This window comes from Macaca mulatta, chromosome 9, assembly GCF_049350105.2.
Source record: "Macaca mulatta isolate MMU2019108-1 chromosome 9, T2T-MMU8v2.0, whole genome shotgun sequence".
NCBI lineage: Eukaryota > Metazoa > Chordata > Mammalia > Primates > Cercopithecidae > Macaca > Macaca mulatta.
The window spans coordinates 111,926,971-111,944,117 of record NC_133414.1 but is presented as its reverse complement, the minus strand read 5'-3'; the positions used below and the strand labels follow the sequence as shown (position 1 = coordinate 111,944,117).

General features: G+C 46.8%; 1 protein-coding gene and 1 pseudogene across 20 annotated transcripts in view; one reads left to right on the top strand and one right to left on the bottom strand.

The window, feature by feature from the left end:
- The window catches only part of DNMBP (dynamin binding protein), a 122,058-nt gene extending 116,842 nt beyond the window's left edge, over positions 1-5,216 (top strand). For all 20 annotated transcript variants that reach the window (XR_013398249.1, XM_077947199.1, XM_077947200.1 and 17 more), the window contains 2 exons: positions 476-1,026; positions 3,477-5,216. Coding sequence is in view for 19 of the 20 variants with exons in the window: in XM_077947199.1 (XP_077803325.1) it covers positions 476-1,026; positions 3,477-3,662 (737 nt within the window). In the remaining variant the exon portion in view is untranslated. The remainder of the gene's footprint in view (positions 1-475; positions 1,027-3,476) is intronic.
- Positions 5,217-10,414: 5,198 nt separating this feature from the next.
- LOC709249 (NADH dehydrogenase [ubiquinone] iron-sulfur protein 5) lies at positions 10,415-10,893 on the bottom strand (annotated as a pseudogene).
- Positions 10,894-17,147: the final 6,254 nt, after the last annotated feature.

Below are 17,147 nucleotides of genomic sequence, written 5' to 3'. Positions count from 1 at the left end.
AGAGCTGGGATTACAGGCATGAGCCCCCGTGTGCGGGCGAGGCTAGTTCTTGGTCCTTTCTACACTTGCTGTATTTGAACACAGGCTTAGTCAAGCCTTCCTCTTAGGCGTGATCTGTGTTCTATGACATTCTCTTCCCATGATGATTCCCAGACATAGGATTGTTTTCATTGCTGTCTTCTCGGTTGGCCACAGGCCTCCTGGCACGCGTCTGTTGTGAGGTTGTGACATGAATGAATCGGCAGGCAGCTGCGGCTCTTCGTCTCTACCTACACACATCACATCCTGGGACTGTGTTCCAAGCCGCTTTGTCACTAGGCATTTTATTTTGTGTCTCACTATTGTCCTGGCTTTTTTTGTTTTACTCTTCATTTTACAGATGAATAACCTAGCTTTTACAGTTTTTCTCTCGATGCTCCCTCCATCTGTCTATCCTTCTGCTAAGAGTTGTTTATATTTCCTGTTTCCGTTGTAGTCACCAAAGGCTTCGTGTACAGCTCCTTCCTAAAGCCCTACAATCCTCGCCGCAGCCACTCCGACGCCTCCGTGGGCAGCCACTCCTCCACAGAGTCTGAGCACGGCAGCTCCTCCCCCAGGTTCCCACGCCAGAACAGCGGCAGCACCCTGACCTTCAACCCCAGCAGCATGGCTGTATCCTTTACCTCGGGGTCTTGCCAGAAGCAGCCTCAAGATGTATCTTCTCCGTTGAAGGAAGGTGACCAAGGAACTCTCAGTGCGTCCCTAAATCCGGGTAGTTCAGAGAGTGGTCCTTCCGGATGCCCTTCAGAGCCAGACTCTACCTCCCAGCCAAGGTCAGGGGACGCTGCAGATGTAGCTAGAGATGTAAACCAACCCACTGCCACCCAGAGGAGCTACCGGAACTTCAGGCATCCAGAAATGGTTGGCTACTCTGTACCAGGACGAAATGGGCAAGGTCAAGACCTCGTAAAAGGATGTGCAAGAACAGCCCAGGCTCCGGAAGACAGAAGCACAGAGCCAGAAAGCAGTGAGGCAGAAGGCAACCAGGTGAGTGCATAACTGTCTGGCCAGTGTGGCACAGGCGGCAGCAGATGTGTTGTGGGTACAGGCAGGGGTGAGGCAGAAGCGGCTTGCCTGAGGCCTAGGGGTGATCTGAGATGAGCTCACAGACACATCTTCGAAGCACACGAGGAATCTCTGCCCTCAGAGCCTTCGAGCACCTTCCTTGCTGACACTTCCCAGGCTGTTCCTGGACCCCTGTGCCACTGGGTGTTTAAGCGATGCCACAGTGAAAATTTCATTACTCTTCCAGTTCACTGATTCTTCAGTTGTATAACATCGATTTAATCCACTTGTTTGGTTTTTGATCCAAGTAACTGTACTGTAATTTCTGGAATTTAGAAATGAAATTCTGCCCAGTTTTTTTGTTTTTGTGTTTGTCACCCAGGCTGGAACACAGTAGCACAATCTCAGCTCACTGCAACCTCCGCCTCCCAAGTTCAAGCAATTCTCATGCCTCAGCTTCCTGAGTAGCTGGGATTACAGGTGTACACCAACACACCCAGCTAATTTTTATATTTTCAGTAGAGACAGGGCTTCACCGTGTTGGCCAGGCTGGTCTCAAACTCCTGAACTCAAGTGCTCCACCCACCTCGGCCTCCCAAAGTGCTGGGATTACAGGCGTGAGCCACCGTGCCCGGCCCCAGTTTTTTCTATTCTTTGTAATGGCCTGTTCCCGTTTATGAATTTGATTGTGGGGTTTTGAGACAGTCTTGCCTATCGCCCAGGCTGGAATGCAATGGCACAATCTCAGCTCACTGCAACCGCCACCTCCCAGGTTCAAGCTATTCTCCTGCCTCGGCTTCCCAAGTAGCTGGAACTACTTTATTAGAGACAGGGTTTCACTATGTTGGCCAGGATGGTTTCGATCTCCTGACCTCTCTGCTCGCCTTGGCCTCCCAACTTGTTAGGATTACAGGTGTGAGCCACCGCACCTGGCCATATCTTGAACTCACCTGCATGCTTTAAAGCCATTTTCAGATTCACAGCTGCAGAGTCCCTGCCCTGCTTCACCCTCTGTTGCCTTTGCTCACTCTTCAGTGGAACATCTTCCTGTGTTGACTGTCAGGTTTGTCTGTGAGCTCATCTCTGGCGGGATTTGCCCTCAGGGGAAGGCCCAGTTGCATCCTGGGTTGTAGAGGTGCTGCCACTGTCTGGATTCTAAAAGTCCAATTTTTACCCACTTTCTCAGTTCAGGCTTCCCACAGCACATTCCTCAGTGCCACAGCCAAGCTTTGTGCATGCTCATTTTTCTGGTGATTTCTTACTACCCACTGCCTGGGTCAAACACCCCATTCTCGGCCTACCAAGCGGACAGTTATTGTAGACACATCAAGGGGGGGGGAAAAAGGACCTTTCTTAAATTGAGTTGGAACAGGGAATGTAGTTGTAGTCTCAGCTCCTGTCCCTGACCAGGTCCTAAATCCCTGGCCGTGTATCCCTTCCTTGGGCTCCCATGGGCCTCATGGCTTCTCCTCCTACTCCCTGAGCCCCTCCCTTCCATGGGCATTAGATCATTAGATCTTTGTGGCGCCTAAAGATCAACTTTTCTTTCTTTGAAGTTGGTTGTGGTTTTCTGGTTTATGTTTGAGGTATGGAAGAATATGCTTGTCTTCCACCCTTCAAAGCAACTCTGAAAGACTGAAAAGGTAGATTTTATTTTTATTTTTTAATGGAGTCTTGCTCTGTTGCCCAGGCTGGAGTACAGTGGTACAACCTCTGTCTCCTGGGTTCAGACAATTCTCCTGCCTCAATCTCCGGAGTAGCTGGGGTCACAGGCGTTCACCATCGTGCCTGGCTATTTTTTACATTTTTGGTAGAAATGGGGTTTTACCATGTTGGCCAGCCGGTCTGGAACTCCTGACCCCTAGTGATCCACCCGCCTCAGCCTCCCAAATTGGTGTTTTTTTGTTTTGAGATGGAGTCTCACTCTGTTGCCCAGGGTCTGGAGTCCGGTGGCACGATCTTGGCTCACTGCAACCTCTGCATCCTGTGTTGGAGCAATTCTCCTGCCTCAGCCTCCTGAGTAGCTGGGATTACAAGTGTGCACCACCACGCCCAGCTAATTTTTGTATTTTTAGTAGAGGCGGGGTTTCACCATGTTGGCCAGGCTGGTTTTAAACTCCCAACTTCCAGTGATCCACCCATCTCAGCCTCCCAGAGTGCTGGGATTACAGGCACGAGCCACCACGCCTGGCCAAATTGGTGTTTCCTTTGAATCATCCCTCTATTATGATAGCCATCATCCATATGTACCTATTTAAATTTTTGTTAAAATTAAAATGAAAAATTCAGTTCCTGTCTCACTAGCTATATTTCAGGGGCTCAGTAGCCACATGTGGGCAAGTGGATGTGGAACCCTCCCCATCACCACACGAAGCTGTTGGATGGCATTGCTCCCAGCAACTTCCCATTTTCTCTCTCTCTCCCTCATACAGGTCTATTTTGCTGTCTACACCTTCAAGGCACGAAACCCAAATGAGCTGAGTGTGTCAGCCAATCAGAAACTCAAGATCCTCGAGTTTAAAGATGTTACAGGAAATACAGAGTGGTGGTTGGCTGAGGTTAACGGGAAGAAGGGCTACGTTCCCTCCAATTATATCCGCAAAACCGAGTACACCTGAGCCCATGCTGCCCGCCACCCAGCCTTGCTGCCTTTGCTTTCAGTCCGCCGAGGGTTCTGGCGGCCCACCGAGAGGGCGCCTGCTCCTGAGACACAGGCCCTGTCTGCGTTGCTTAACCATGGCATGGTGGAGCCCACCACAGATCTTGTTCTCCTTGATTGGGTTGTAAACCTTGATGCTCACTAGAATCTCTAGAATCTGAATGGACCCTGGGGCTTTGCAAATGACTTAGTGACCATGAGAAGAGAGACAAGTGTTGGAGCTGGCCTTTGGAAAGGAGAAACTTCCAGTCAGAAGCCCAGTGTCCTAGGTATGCAGGAAGCTGTGCTCTAGCAATAGACAGTGTTGGTATTGGTTGTGCTGTACTGTGTTTGGGGTGGCCCCATGTTCCATGCTCAGCTGACCGGATGCCAACTCAGATGAAGAGAATTAATGGCTCTGGGCACCCCGTGAGGCAGTGCTTGCACGTGGCCAGGAGTTTGTCGGGATTGAACCAAACCTAGTGCTTCAAAGCTCCTGGGACACCTCCAGTGTCCAGCACACATTCTCATACATACTGCCCCGAATTTCTAAAGTCCCTAAAACACTACCTTCTGTAACCTTGTTTCTTTCACTCTATTCCCAGATTGGTTATGCAAAATTCAACTGCTTTCTACTTTTAGAAGTGTTTAGGGCCTTTATTTTCTGTTGAGCCTTCATCTGAAAGATTCTCTTCCCTTGTTAGGTACAATCACTGACACTTTTTTTTCTTTTGAGATGGGGTCTTGCTATGTTACCCATGCTGGTCTCAAACACCTGGGCTTAAACAACCCTCCTGCCTCCCTGCTGGGATTACAGGCGTGAGCCACCATACCCCAACTTCAATGACACCTTTCTGATGGTCTTTACAGTCTAATGTCTGGTGGCCGCCTGCCCTGGACTCAATGATTGATTGATTTTGCTACAATAACAGTATGAGCGCTCCAGCCATTCCATTAAAAGTATTAATTCTGCTTTGAGCTGAAACCAGTTGAGCCTAGTGGAAGACTGGATGTCTGTCTGCTTCATCCAAGCACCCTGATGACTGTTTAGTTACATGCATAGATGCAGACAACATAACACATGTGACTTACTTGAATTGGGATAAGCCATTCCAGAAGTAGCATATCCTAGACTTGGAAATAAGTTTTCACCACTAACTTCCATGCTTCAGAGATGACATTCAAAGCCCAAGTGCCTGATCATACCTCCCAGTCTCAGGAAGATATTTACTTACCCCTTAGAGCAAGAATCTTAAGATTTTCCCCAGCTATGAAGCCTATCTTGGAATGGGAAACCATGAGATTTGTCTTTTAAAAGGGAAGAAATAGCCTTACAGCCCCTGTTCCTCCAAGTACACATTTAAGCCTTAAAATCCTGGGAGTCTGGGGAGACACCATGGAGCCCTTCCATCCAGTGTCTCTGCTGGTCGCGGTCAGAAGGCAGTCATGCAACAGTCCTGTTGTGGAGAGTGTTTCTATGTAGAGATGTTTATATTTAAGTAGTTCTTTTATAAATAAAAGCATTTCTAATGGCCATGGATGTTTTCTTGATTTCCCTCCGTGTTTAAGCTGAGCGTTTTTCCTGGGCTTCTGGGGATGCCTTGACAATGACTGATGCCCAGATCTGGGAGAATGGAAGAGGCTAACTGAAAAAATGCCGGCCCAAAGTCATTTTGTCAGATTCCAACAATCTCTATATACTCAGGCCGAGTGTGGTGGCTCACACCTATAATCCCAGCACTTTGGGAGGCCAAGGTGGGCAGATCACTTGAGGCCAAGAGTTTGAGACCAGCCTGGCCAACATGGTGAAACCCCATCTCAACTGAAAATACAAAAATTAGCTGGGTGTGGTGCTGCACGCCAATAGTCCTGGCTAATCAAGTGGCTGAGAATTGCTTGAACCTGGGTGGCAGAGGTTGCAGTGAGCCAAGGTCACACCACTGTACTCCAGTCTGGGCGACAGCAAGACCCTGTCTCAAAAACAAAAATCTGATTCCTCAAAAGATGTCCATGCTGCAGGTGATTGCCTGTATTTTCAGCCATCTTGTCCTATGAAATTCTAGCAGAACAGAAGAGCTGGGATCTTTAGGGAAGTATTTCCCTGATTTGCAGATGTGGACACTGATATACAAGATTATTTAACAAGGTCACCAAGCGGCCGCTCAGGCAGTTGGGGGCAGGGAAGGGAGTGGCAGGGCTAGTGGCAGAGGTGGAATTGAGGATGGTATAGTGGGTGACAGTAAAGTGATCACCCAGTATTGTTAAGGAATAGAAATCACAGTTGAGGCCGGGCGCGGTGGCTCAAGCCTGTAATCCCAGCACTTTGGGAGGCCGAGACGGGCGGATTACGAGGTCAGGAGATCGAGACCATCCTGGGTAACACAGTGAAACCCCGTCTCTACTAAAAATACAAAAACTTAGCCGGGCGAGGTGGCAGGCGCCTGTAGTCCCAGCTATTCGGGAGGCTGAGGCAGGAGAATGGCGTGAACCCGGGAGGCGGAGCTTGCAGTGAGCTGAGATCTGGCCACTGCACTCCAGCCTGGGTGACAGAGTGAGACTCCGTCTCAAAAAAAAAAAAAAAAAAAAAAAAAAGAAATCACAGTTGAATGGGTAGGCTATGGAAAGCAGCTGACAAGCCACCTACACCATTCTTAGGTGATAAGACTAGGAAAATGGGGCCCAGAGACATTCGTACTCACCCAAGTCATACATCAAGTTTTTGAGGGGTTGTGAATTGAAACTCAGGCCTCAGGGCTGGGCACGGTGGCTCACACCTGTAATCTCAGCACTTTGGGAGGCCAAGGCGGGCGGATCACCTGAGGTCTGGAGTTCAAGACCAGCCTGACTAACATGGAGAAACCCCATCTCTACTAAAAATACAAAAAATTAGCCAGGCATAGTGGCACATGCCTGTAATCCAGCTACTCGGGAGGCTGAGGCAGAAGAATCGCTTGAACCCACGAGGCAGAGGTTGCAGTGAGCCGAGATCACGCCATTGCACTCCAGCCTGGGCAACAAGAGCGAAACTCTGTCTCAAAAACAAAACAAAACTCAGGCCTGCAGGCTCAGGTTGAGTCTCTGCACCTTGTTCTGGAGTCAGACTGTCTGGCTTCCGACACTTAACAGCTTTGTGACCTTGGCAGCTTACCCGACCTCTGCCTCAGTTCCCTAGTTGAGGTAGAGATAGTAATATAGCATCCACCTTGCAGAGTTGATGGGATTCCGTGAGTTAATATATGCAGCGTGCTGGAACAGGACAGCTACAAGATACTGGAATAGTGCTTGTCCCCCGCCAATGGAAACATCTTAAACTATCCATGCATGAATATACTCTAAGCACTAAGAAAACCATGTGAGAGATAACAGCACCTGGGTGTCACATGCAACTATTAAGAAAAGATGCTAGGCCGGGCGCGGTGGCTCAAGCCTGTAATCCCAGCACTTTGGGAGGCCGAGACGGGCGGATCACGAGGTCAGGAGATCGAGACCATCCTGGTGAACACGGTGAAACCCCGTCTCTACTAAAAAATACAAAAAAACTAGTCGGGCGAGGTGGCGGGCGCCTGTAGTCCCAGCTACTCGGGAGGCTGAGGCAGGAGAATGGCGGGAACCCGGGAGGCGGAGCTTGCAGTGAGCTGAGATCCGGCCACTGCACTCCAGCCTGGGCAACAGAGCGAGACTCCATCTCAAAAAAAAAAAAAGAAAAGATGCTTTGGAAAGGGCAGCAAGGACATGTTCACAGGACCTGTGCTGACCCCTCCTTCAGCCGCAGGCAGTGCAGCATGCATTGAAACACCCTCTGCATGAGGGGAAGAGAGGGAAGCGCGTCCCAGATTCACCCTTGGACCTCAGCACTCCCCCAGTAAAACCCAGTGCCCAGCAGGCCCTCACACCCCCCAACTCCAGGCTGGTAGCTGCACACTGAGCCCCCAGGCCTGCCTGCAGCATAGAAGCTTCACAGGGTATGCCTGAGACCACCATGGACACTCGTGACTCACGTTTGCTCAAGACCACACACCTGCCCGTTCTTGCTAGAAGAGTAGTAAGGGCCTAGGATTACAAGCCCTTACTATTCTAGATATCCTATCTATGTATCTAGGATATATGGATCCCAGGTTTCTAGCTTAGGAGACAGCAGAGAAGTGATGGGTGCCCATGGACCATCCAGCTGGAAAGGGGAAAGTACATGCAAAGCGTTTCAACAGGCTTGGTGCTTACTACTGAGTTCACTGTGGGTCAAATCGTTGGCCCCTGTCCTTATGTTCCCCTCTTGATTCAAGCCATGAGGAAAAGGAACCTGGAAATACAGTCCTGGATGGAGTTTGTGTCTTGTAGAAGCTGGTTGTTACCAGCTTGTACCTACTGCTCCCACAGCCCCCTCTCCACCCAAAGCACCTACCATCAAATTCCTCTTCCAGCTCTGCAGATCCGGCAGGTTAGTGTGAAGGAATCACATCAAATACAGGTAAGAAAAAGATTCAGCTACTCTCCTCTTGCCTTACTGTCCTATCAACATCTCTATGCATCTAGAACACTTTTTTTTGAGACGGAGTCTTGCTCAGTCGCCCAGGCTGGAGTGCAGTGGTGCGATCTCAGCTCATTGCAAGCTCCGCCTCCCGGGTTCATGCCATTCTCCTGCCTCAGCTTCCCAAGTAGCTGGGACTACAGGTGCCCACCACCACACCTGGCTAATTTTTTGTATTTTTAGTAGAGACGGGGTTTTACCATGTTAGCCAGGATGGTCTCGATCTCCTGACCTCGTGATCCACCCGCCTTGGCCTCCCATAGTGCTGGGATTACAGGCGTGAGCCACTGCGCCCGGCCCGGAACACTTTCTTAGAGCACAAAATCTACTTTAAAGCCATGAAGAGTAGAACAGACTGAAGATTTCTTGTGGGTATGAAAGACGACAACTCCACCTATGACAAGACAGAACTTCCTGGAAATATTCCTTTTCAACATCGACACAAGACTCCCTACTTCTTCCAGCATCAGTCCACCTCACCCTCAATATTCCTCTCCACCCACTTTCCCACTGCCGAGCTTTTCTCTCTTCCTCCCTGTCCCCTGCTCCCCGTTTTAGGTCAAATGGCGAGTTTCTTACACTGGCATCTACACCCCAAGTACTAACATCATCACCCCAGAACAAAGGCCTCATGGCCACAGTGCAAACAAACAGAAGACTCTTGGAATATGAGGGGATAGCCAGACATTTCTACTCATTTGTATTATATATGATACTAATATGAGTGTCTTGGTTCCAAGGAATATCCCATGGCACACAGTGTCCTCAAGAGAGTCTGAAAGCTTTCTGCGAAGCTCAGGGGTCTGTCCAAAACAGCATCTTCCACTCACTGGAGCCAGGCACTGTGCCAGGGCTTACCCTGCATTATCCTATGTCACCTCCCACCCCCAACAAAAGAACACTACGAGGTGTGTAGAAGTAACAAAACTGATGCTCAGAGCCCAGCAGGTCGAGGCTGCAGGAAGCTGTGATCGCACCACTGCACTCTAGCCTGGACAAGAGTGAGACCCTGTCTCAAAAACAACAAGACTGATGCTCAGAGGATACGAAACACAACCAGGTTTACCCAGATAGAAATAGTAAGACTCAGATTTCAACCCCAGTCCTGACAGCAAAGCTCATGTATTTAACCCTTTGCTATACCCACTTGAGAGCACACCAGCTCGTGTGTACAACCAGAAGGACTTTGGCCTTAAGCCATTGAAGGCCCCTCCTGAGTCAGTTCTGTGGGAGCCTTAATCAAAAGGGGACACTGGTCCTTTAAAATCTTGGAAGGATTGAAGAGCAGTAAGAGTCTCGGCCAGTCTCCATTGCTTTAGGTCAATGTGGAAGCAACACGACCTTCAGCTCTCTTCCAGGGCCTGGTCTACATAGAGCTGTCTGGAGCCTTGCCCCTGAACCTTTGGTTTTCTTGGAATTCTAATCCTCTAAATCCAATCTTTTGACTGAACTATTTGGAAATTGAGGCCTGCATGCCAGTAAGGAGTACCCTCACCCCCAGAGGTAAGAACTCTTTAGGAAATTTCCAAAATACACCTAGTACCAGTAAATGACCTGCCTGGTTCCCTAATCTTTCCTTCACCATGTAGAGGCTTCTGGGTAATTTTGGTCCTCAGTTCACTATTGGGAGTCTTCTATAGCATCTGCTCCCACTTAAGAAGATTCACACACTGATCCTAAAATTCATATGGAAATGCAAGGTACCCAGAGTAGCCAAAACAATCTTGAAAGAAGAAACAAGATATAAAACTACAATAAGACTATGTGAGACTGACATAAGATACACATAGATTGAGGGTCTAAAAATAAACTGTGGCCGGGCACAGTGGGTCACACCTGTAACCCCAACACTTTATGAGGCTGAGGTAGGAGGATCACTTGAGCCCAGGAGTTCGAGACCAACCTAGGCAACGTGGTGAAATTCCATCTCTACAAAAAAAATACAAAACTTAGTTGGGCATGGTGGTACATGCCTGTAATTCTAGCTACTTGAGAAGCTAAGTAGGAAGATCATTTGAGCCTGGGAGGTCGGGGCTGCAGTGAGCAGTGAGCATGCTGCTGCACTCCAGCCTGGTGACAGCGTGAGACCTTGTCTCAAAAAACAAACCTTTATATGTATGGTCAGTTCATATTTGACAAAGGTGTCAGGACAACTTAATGGGGAAACAACCATCTTTTTTTTTTTTTTTTTTTGGATGGAGCAATCCTTTATTTTTACACACTTTGACAAGGAGGTTTTCCGTAAACAACCTTTCCAGTGGAGAACAGAGAATGGGAAAATCAGCCTCCAGACATCACCAGCTGCTCTGCTCAGGGCCGAGGCTCCCCCTTGCCAATGTGGTGAGGTGGAGGGGTGTACTTCCCTTCCTTTATCAGCTTATCCCGCTGCCTCCTGATGGCATTCACACGTCTCATCGTTTTCTGCCGAAGCAAACACTCTATAAAATCATCATATTCTATCTTGCACTCTTTCTCTGCCCGGATAGCACCAATTCCATGTGCACATTCTATCCATTCTTTTTCAAAAGCATGGCATCGAGTAGCAAGCTTGTAGGGCTGTTCAGCACTCTGGATTGTCCACCATCGATCTATGTTAAGGCCGAACCTTTTCTGGATGTCCAAGAAAGGCATGGAGATCCGATGCTCATACCCTTGTCTCTTCTCTGGCCGCCGCTTCAGGACGACTCGAAACAACCATCTTTTGCACAGATGGTGCCAGGACTACTAGATATCCACATGCAGGAGAATGATGTTAGACCGCTTCCTAAACCACACAAAAATTCACTCCAAATGGAGCATAGACCTAAATGTAAGAGTTAGAACTACACGATTCTTAAAACGGGAATAAGTTCTCACAACCTTGGGTTAGGCTTTAGTTTCTTTAAATGACAACAAAAGTGACAAAAAAAAAAAAAACAGGTAAGTTAGATCTCATAAAAATGGAAAACTTTTGTGCTTATTACGCCATTGGCCAGGCATGGTGGCTCACACCTGTAAGCACAGCACTTTGGAAGGCCAATGCAGGAGGATTTCTTGAGCCCAGGAATCTGAGACCAGCCTGGGCAACACAGGGAGAACTCATCTCTACAAAAAAATATTTTTAAATTAGCCAGGCATTGTGGTGTAGTCCCAGCTACTTGGGAGGCTGAGGTGGGAGGATTGCTTGAGCCCAGGATGTAGCAACTGCAGTGAGCTGTGATTGTGCCACTGCACTGCAGCCTGCATGACAGAACAAGACCCCATCTAAAAACAACAAAACAAAACACACTATCAAAGTGAAAAGACAACCCACAGAGTGGGAAGAATATATTGCAACTCATACATCTGATAAGGGAATTGTGTCTAGAATATATAAAGAAGTTTTATAACTCATTGATAAGAAAATAAACACCCAGTTTAAAATTGGGCAAAAGGACCAGGCCTGTTGGCTCACACCTATAATCCCAGCACCACGTGAAGCTGAGGTGGGAGGACTGCTTGAGCCCAGGAGTTCAAGACCAGCCTGGGCAACATAGAGAGACTTCACCTCTGCCAAAAAATAATAACAATAATAAATAATAACAATAATAATAGTTAGCTGGGTGTGGTAGTACCTGCCTGTGGTCCCAGCTACTTGGGAGGCTGAGGTGGGAGGCTTCTGGCTTGAGCCCAGGAGGCTGAGGCTGCAGTGAGCTATAACTGAGCTACTGTACTCCAGTCCAGGTAACAGAGTGAGACCTTGTCTCAAAAGAAAAAAAAAAAAAGAGCTCAGCATCACTAACCAGATACATGCAAATTGAAACCACAATGATATATCATCTCACCACAGTTAAAATGGCTTTTATTTAAATAAAAAAAAAAAAAAAAAAAAAAAGACAATAAAGAGGGGAGGGGACGAGACAGAATAGGAAGAGCTCCGGTCTGCAGCTCCCAGTGAGACCAATGCAGAAGGCGGGCGATCTCTGCATTTCCAGCTGAGATACCCAGTTCATCTCATGGGGGTTAGGCTGTAGGTACAGCCCATGGAGGGTGAGCAGAAGCAGAGAAGGGCGTCGCTTCACCCAAGAAGCACAAGGAGTCAGGGGACCTCCCTCCCCCAGCAGCCAAGGGAAGCCGTGAGGGACTTTGCTACCCAGCCTGGATACTACGCTTTTCCCTCGGTTTTTGTAATCTGCAGATCAGGAGATTCCCTCACGTGCCTACACCATCAGGGTTTCAAGCACAAAACTGGGTGGCTGTTTGGGCAGACATTGAACTAGCTGCAAGAGTTTTTTTCATACCCCAGTGGTGCCTGGAACCCCAGCGAGAGAACCGTTCACTCCTCTGGAAATGGAAAGGGGGCTGAAGCCAGAGAGCCAAGTGGTCTCGCTCAACAGGTCCCACTCCCATGGAGCCCAGCAAGCTAAAATCCACTGGCTTGAAATTCTCACTGCCAGCACAACAGTCTCAAGTCAACCTGGGATGACCAAGCTTGGTGTGGGGAGGGGCATCCACCATTACTGAGGCTTTAGTAGGCAGTTTTCCCAACAGTGCTAAGGAGATAGGAGGTTTAGAGTGGGTGGGAATTCACCATGGCGTGGCTAAGCAGCTGTGGCCAGACTGCTTCTCTAGATTCCTCCTCAGTGGGCAGGGCATACTCTGAAGGAAAGGTAACAGCCCCAGTCAAGGGCAGACAGATAAAATTCCCACCTCCCTGGGACAGAGCACCTGGGGGAAGGGGCGGCTGTGAACGCAGCTTCAGCTGATATAATTGTTCCTGCCTGCCAGCTCTGAAGAGAGCAGCAGATCCTCACAAGATAGATTCTCCCACAGCCCACCAGCTCTGCTAAGGGACAAACTGCCTTATCAAGTGGGTCCCTGATCCCTTTGCCTCCTGACTGGGAGACACCTCCCAGCAGGGGTCAACAGACACCTCATACGGGACAGCTCCGGCTGGCATCAGGCCGGTGCCCCTCTGTGAGGAAGCTTCCAGAGGAAGGAGCAGGCAGCAATTTTTGCTGTTCTGTAGCCTCCACTGGTGATACCCAGGTGAACAGGGTCTGGAGTGAACCTCTAGCAAACTGCAGCAGACCTCCAGAAGACAGGCCTGACTGTTAGAAAAAAACAAACAAAGCAACACCACCACCATCAACAAAAAGGACCCCCACATAAAATCCCCATCCAAAGGTCATCAGCTTCAAAGATCAAAGGTAGGTAAATCCATGAAGACGAGGAAAAACCAGCGCAAAAATGCTGAAAATTCCCAAAACCAGAACGCCTCTCGTCCTCCAAATGATTGCAACTCCTCTCCAGCAAGGGCACAAAACTGGATGGAGAATGAAATTGATGAATTGACAGAAGTAGGTTTCAGAAGGTGGGTAATAGCAAACTCCTCTGAGCTAAAGGAACATGTTCTAACCCAATGCAAAGAAGCTAAGAACTTTGATAATAGATTATAGGAACTGCTAACTAGAATAACCAGTTTCAAGAGGAACATACATTACCTGATGGAGCTGAAAAACACAGCAGGAGAACTTCGTGAAGCACACACAAGCATTGATAACCAAATCGATCAAGCAGAAGAAAGGATATCAGAGATTGAGGATCAACTTACTGAAATAAGGCATGAAGACAAGATTAGAGAAAAAATGAAAAGGAATGAACAAAGCCTCCAAGAAATGTGGGACTATGTGAAAAGACCAAACCTATGTTTAATTAGTGTACCTGAAAGTGATGGGGAGAATGGAACCAAGTTGTAAAACATACTTCAGGATATTATCCAGGAGAACTTCCCTAACCCAACAAAACAGACCAACATTCAAATTCAGGAAATACAGAGACCACTAAGATACTCCTCCAGAAGAACAAACCCCAAGACACAATCATCAGATTCTCCAAGGTTGAAACAAAGGAAAAAATGTTAAGGGCAGCTGGAGAGAAAGGTCAGGTTACCTACAAAGGGAACTCTCTCAGACTAACAGTGGATCTCTCTGCAGGAACTCTACAAGCCAAAAGAGAATGAGGGCCAGTATTCAACTTTTTGTTTGTTTGTTTGTTTTGAGACAGTTTTGCTCTTGCTGCCCAGGCTGAAGTTCAGTGGCGCGATCTCAGCACACTGCAACCTCCGCCTCCTGGGTTCAAGCAATTTTCCTGCCTCAGCCTCCTAAGTAGCTGGGATTACAGGTGCGCGCCACCACACCCAGCTAATTTTGTGTTTTTGGTAAAGATGGAGTTTCACCATGTTGGCAAGGCTGATCTCAAGTTCCTGATCTCAGGTGATCCACCCACCTCAGCCTCCCAAAGTGCTGGAATTACAGGCATGAGCTACCGTGCTCAACATTCTTAAAGAATTTTCAACAAAGAATGTCATAATCAGCCAAACTAAGCTTCATAAGCTAAAGAGAAATAAAATCCTTTACAGACAAGCAAATGCTCAGGAATTTTGTCACCACCAGGCCTGCCTTACAAGAACTCCTGAAGGAAGCACTAAATATGGAAAGGAAAAACCAGTACCAGCCACTGCAAAAACACAATATAAAGACCAACAACACTATGAAGAAACTGCATTAACTAATGTGCAAAATAACCAGTTAGCATCGTGATGTCAGGATCAAATTCACACATAATATTAACCTTACATGTAAATGTGCTGAATGCCCCAATTAAACACAGACTGGCAAATTGGATGAAGAGTCAAGACCTATCAGTGCGCTGTATTCAGGAGACCCATCTTATGTGCAAAGACACACATAGGCTCAAAATAAAGGGATGGAGGGACTATTTACCAAGCAAATGGAAGGCAAAAACAAACAAACAAAAAAAAGCAGGGGTTGCAATCCTAGTCTAATAAAACAGACTTTAAACCAACAAAGATCAAAAAAGACAAAGAAGAGCATTACATAATGGTAAAGGGATCAATGCAACAGGAAGAGCTAACTATCCTAAATATATATGTACCCAATACAGGAGCACCCAGATTCATAAAACAAGTTCTTAGAGACCTACAAAGAGACTAGACTCTCACACAATAGTGGGAGATTTTAACTATTGAAGCCTGACTTCAAACTATACTACAAGGCTACAGTACCCAAAACAACATGGTACTGGTACCAAAACAGATATATAGACCAATGGAACAGAACAGAGACCTTAGAGATAGATAACACCACACATCTCAACCATCTGCTCTTCAACAAACCTGACAGAAACAAGCAATGGGAAAAGGATTCCCTATTTAATAAATGCTGTTGGGAAAACTGGCTAGCCATATGCTGTCTAATGTCTATATTAGACAGATGAATGAGACAGAAAATTAGCAACGATATCCAGGACTTGAACTCAGCTCTGCACCAAGTGGACCTAATAGACATCTACAGAACTCTCCACCCCAGATCAACAGAATATATATTCTTCTCAGCACCACATAGCACTTATTCTAAAATCAGCCACATAATTGGAAGTAAAACACTCCTCAGCAAATGCAGAAGAACAGATTATAATAAACTCTCAAACCACAGTACAATCAAATTATAAGTCAGGATTAAGAAACTCACTCAAAACCGCACAACTACATGGAAACTGAACAACCTACTCCTGAATAACTACTGGGTAAACAAAATTATGGCAGAAATAAAGAAGTTATTTGAGGCTGGGCACAGTGACTCACGCCTGTAATCCCAGCACTTTGGGAGGCCGAGTTGGGTGGATCATGAGGTCAAGAGTTCAAGACCAGCCTGACCAACATGGTGAAACACTGTCTCTACTAAAAATAAAAAAATTAGCTGGGCCTGGTAGTGCGCACCTGTAATCCCAGCTACTCAGGAGGCTGAGGCAGGAGAATTGCTTGAACCCAGGAGGCAGACGTTGCAGTGAGCTGAGATTGTGCCACTGCACTCCAGCCTGGGCAACAGAGCAAGACTCCATCTCCCAAAAAAAAAAAAAAAAAAAAAAAAAAGTAGTTATTTGAAACCAATGAAACAAAGAGACAACATACCAGAATTTCTGGGACACATTTAAAGCCGTGTTAAGAGGGAAATTTATAGCACTAAATGCCCTCAGGAAAAAGCAGGAAAGACCTAAAATCGACACCCTAACTTCACAATTAGAAGAACTAGAGAAGCAAGAGCAAACAAATTCAAAAGCTAGCAGAAGACAAGAAATAACTAAGATCAGAGCAGAAGTGAAGGAGATAGAGACACGAAGAACTCTTAAAAATAAAAGAATCTACGAGCTGTGTTTTTGAAAATATTAACAAAATAGACCACTAGCTAGACTAATCAAGATGAATCAAATAGATACAATAAAAAATGATAAAGGGGATATTACCACTGATCCCACAAATACAAACTACCATCAGAATACTATTAACACCTCTATGCAAATAAACTAGAAAATCTAGAAGAAATGGATATATTCCTAGACACATACACCCTCACAAGACTAAACCAGGAAGAAGCCGAATCCCTGAATAGACCAATAACTCTGAAATTGAGGCAGAAATTAATAGCCTACTAACCAAAAAAAGCCCAGGACCAGATGGATTCCCAGTCAAATTCTACCAGAGGTACAAAGAGGAGCTGGTACCATTCCTTCTGAAACTATTCCAAACAATAGAAAAAGAGGGAATCCTCCCTAACTCATTTTATGAGCCCAACATCATCCTGATACCAAAACCTGGCAGAGACACAACAAGAAAAGAAAATTTCAGGCCAATATCTCTGATGAACATCGATGCAAAACTCCTCAATAAAATACTGGCAAACTGAATCCAGCAGCACATCAAAAAGCTTATCTACCACAACCAAGTCGGCTTCATTCCTGGGATGCAAAGCTGGTTCAAGATACACAAATCAATAAACATAATCTATCACATAAACAGAACCAATGACAAAAAGTACATGATTATCTCAATAGATGCAGAAAAGGACTTCGATAAAATTCAACATCCCTTCATGCTGAAAACTCTCAAGCTAGGTATTGATG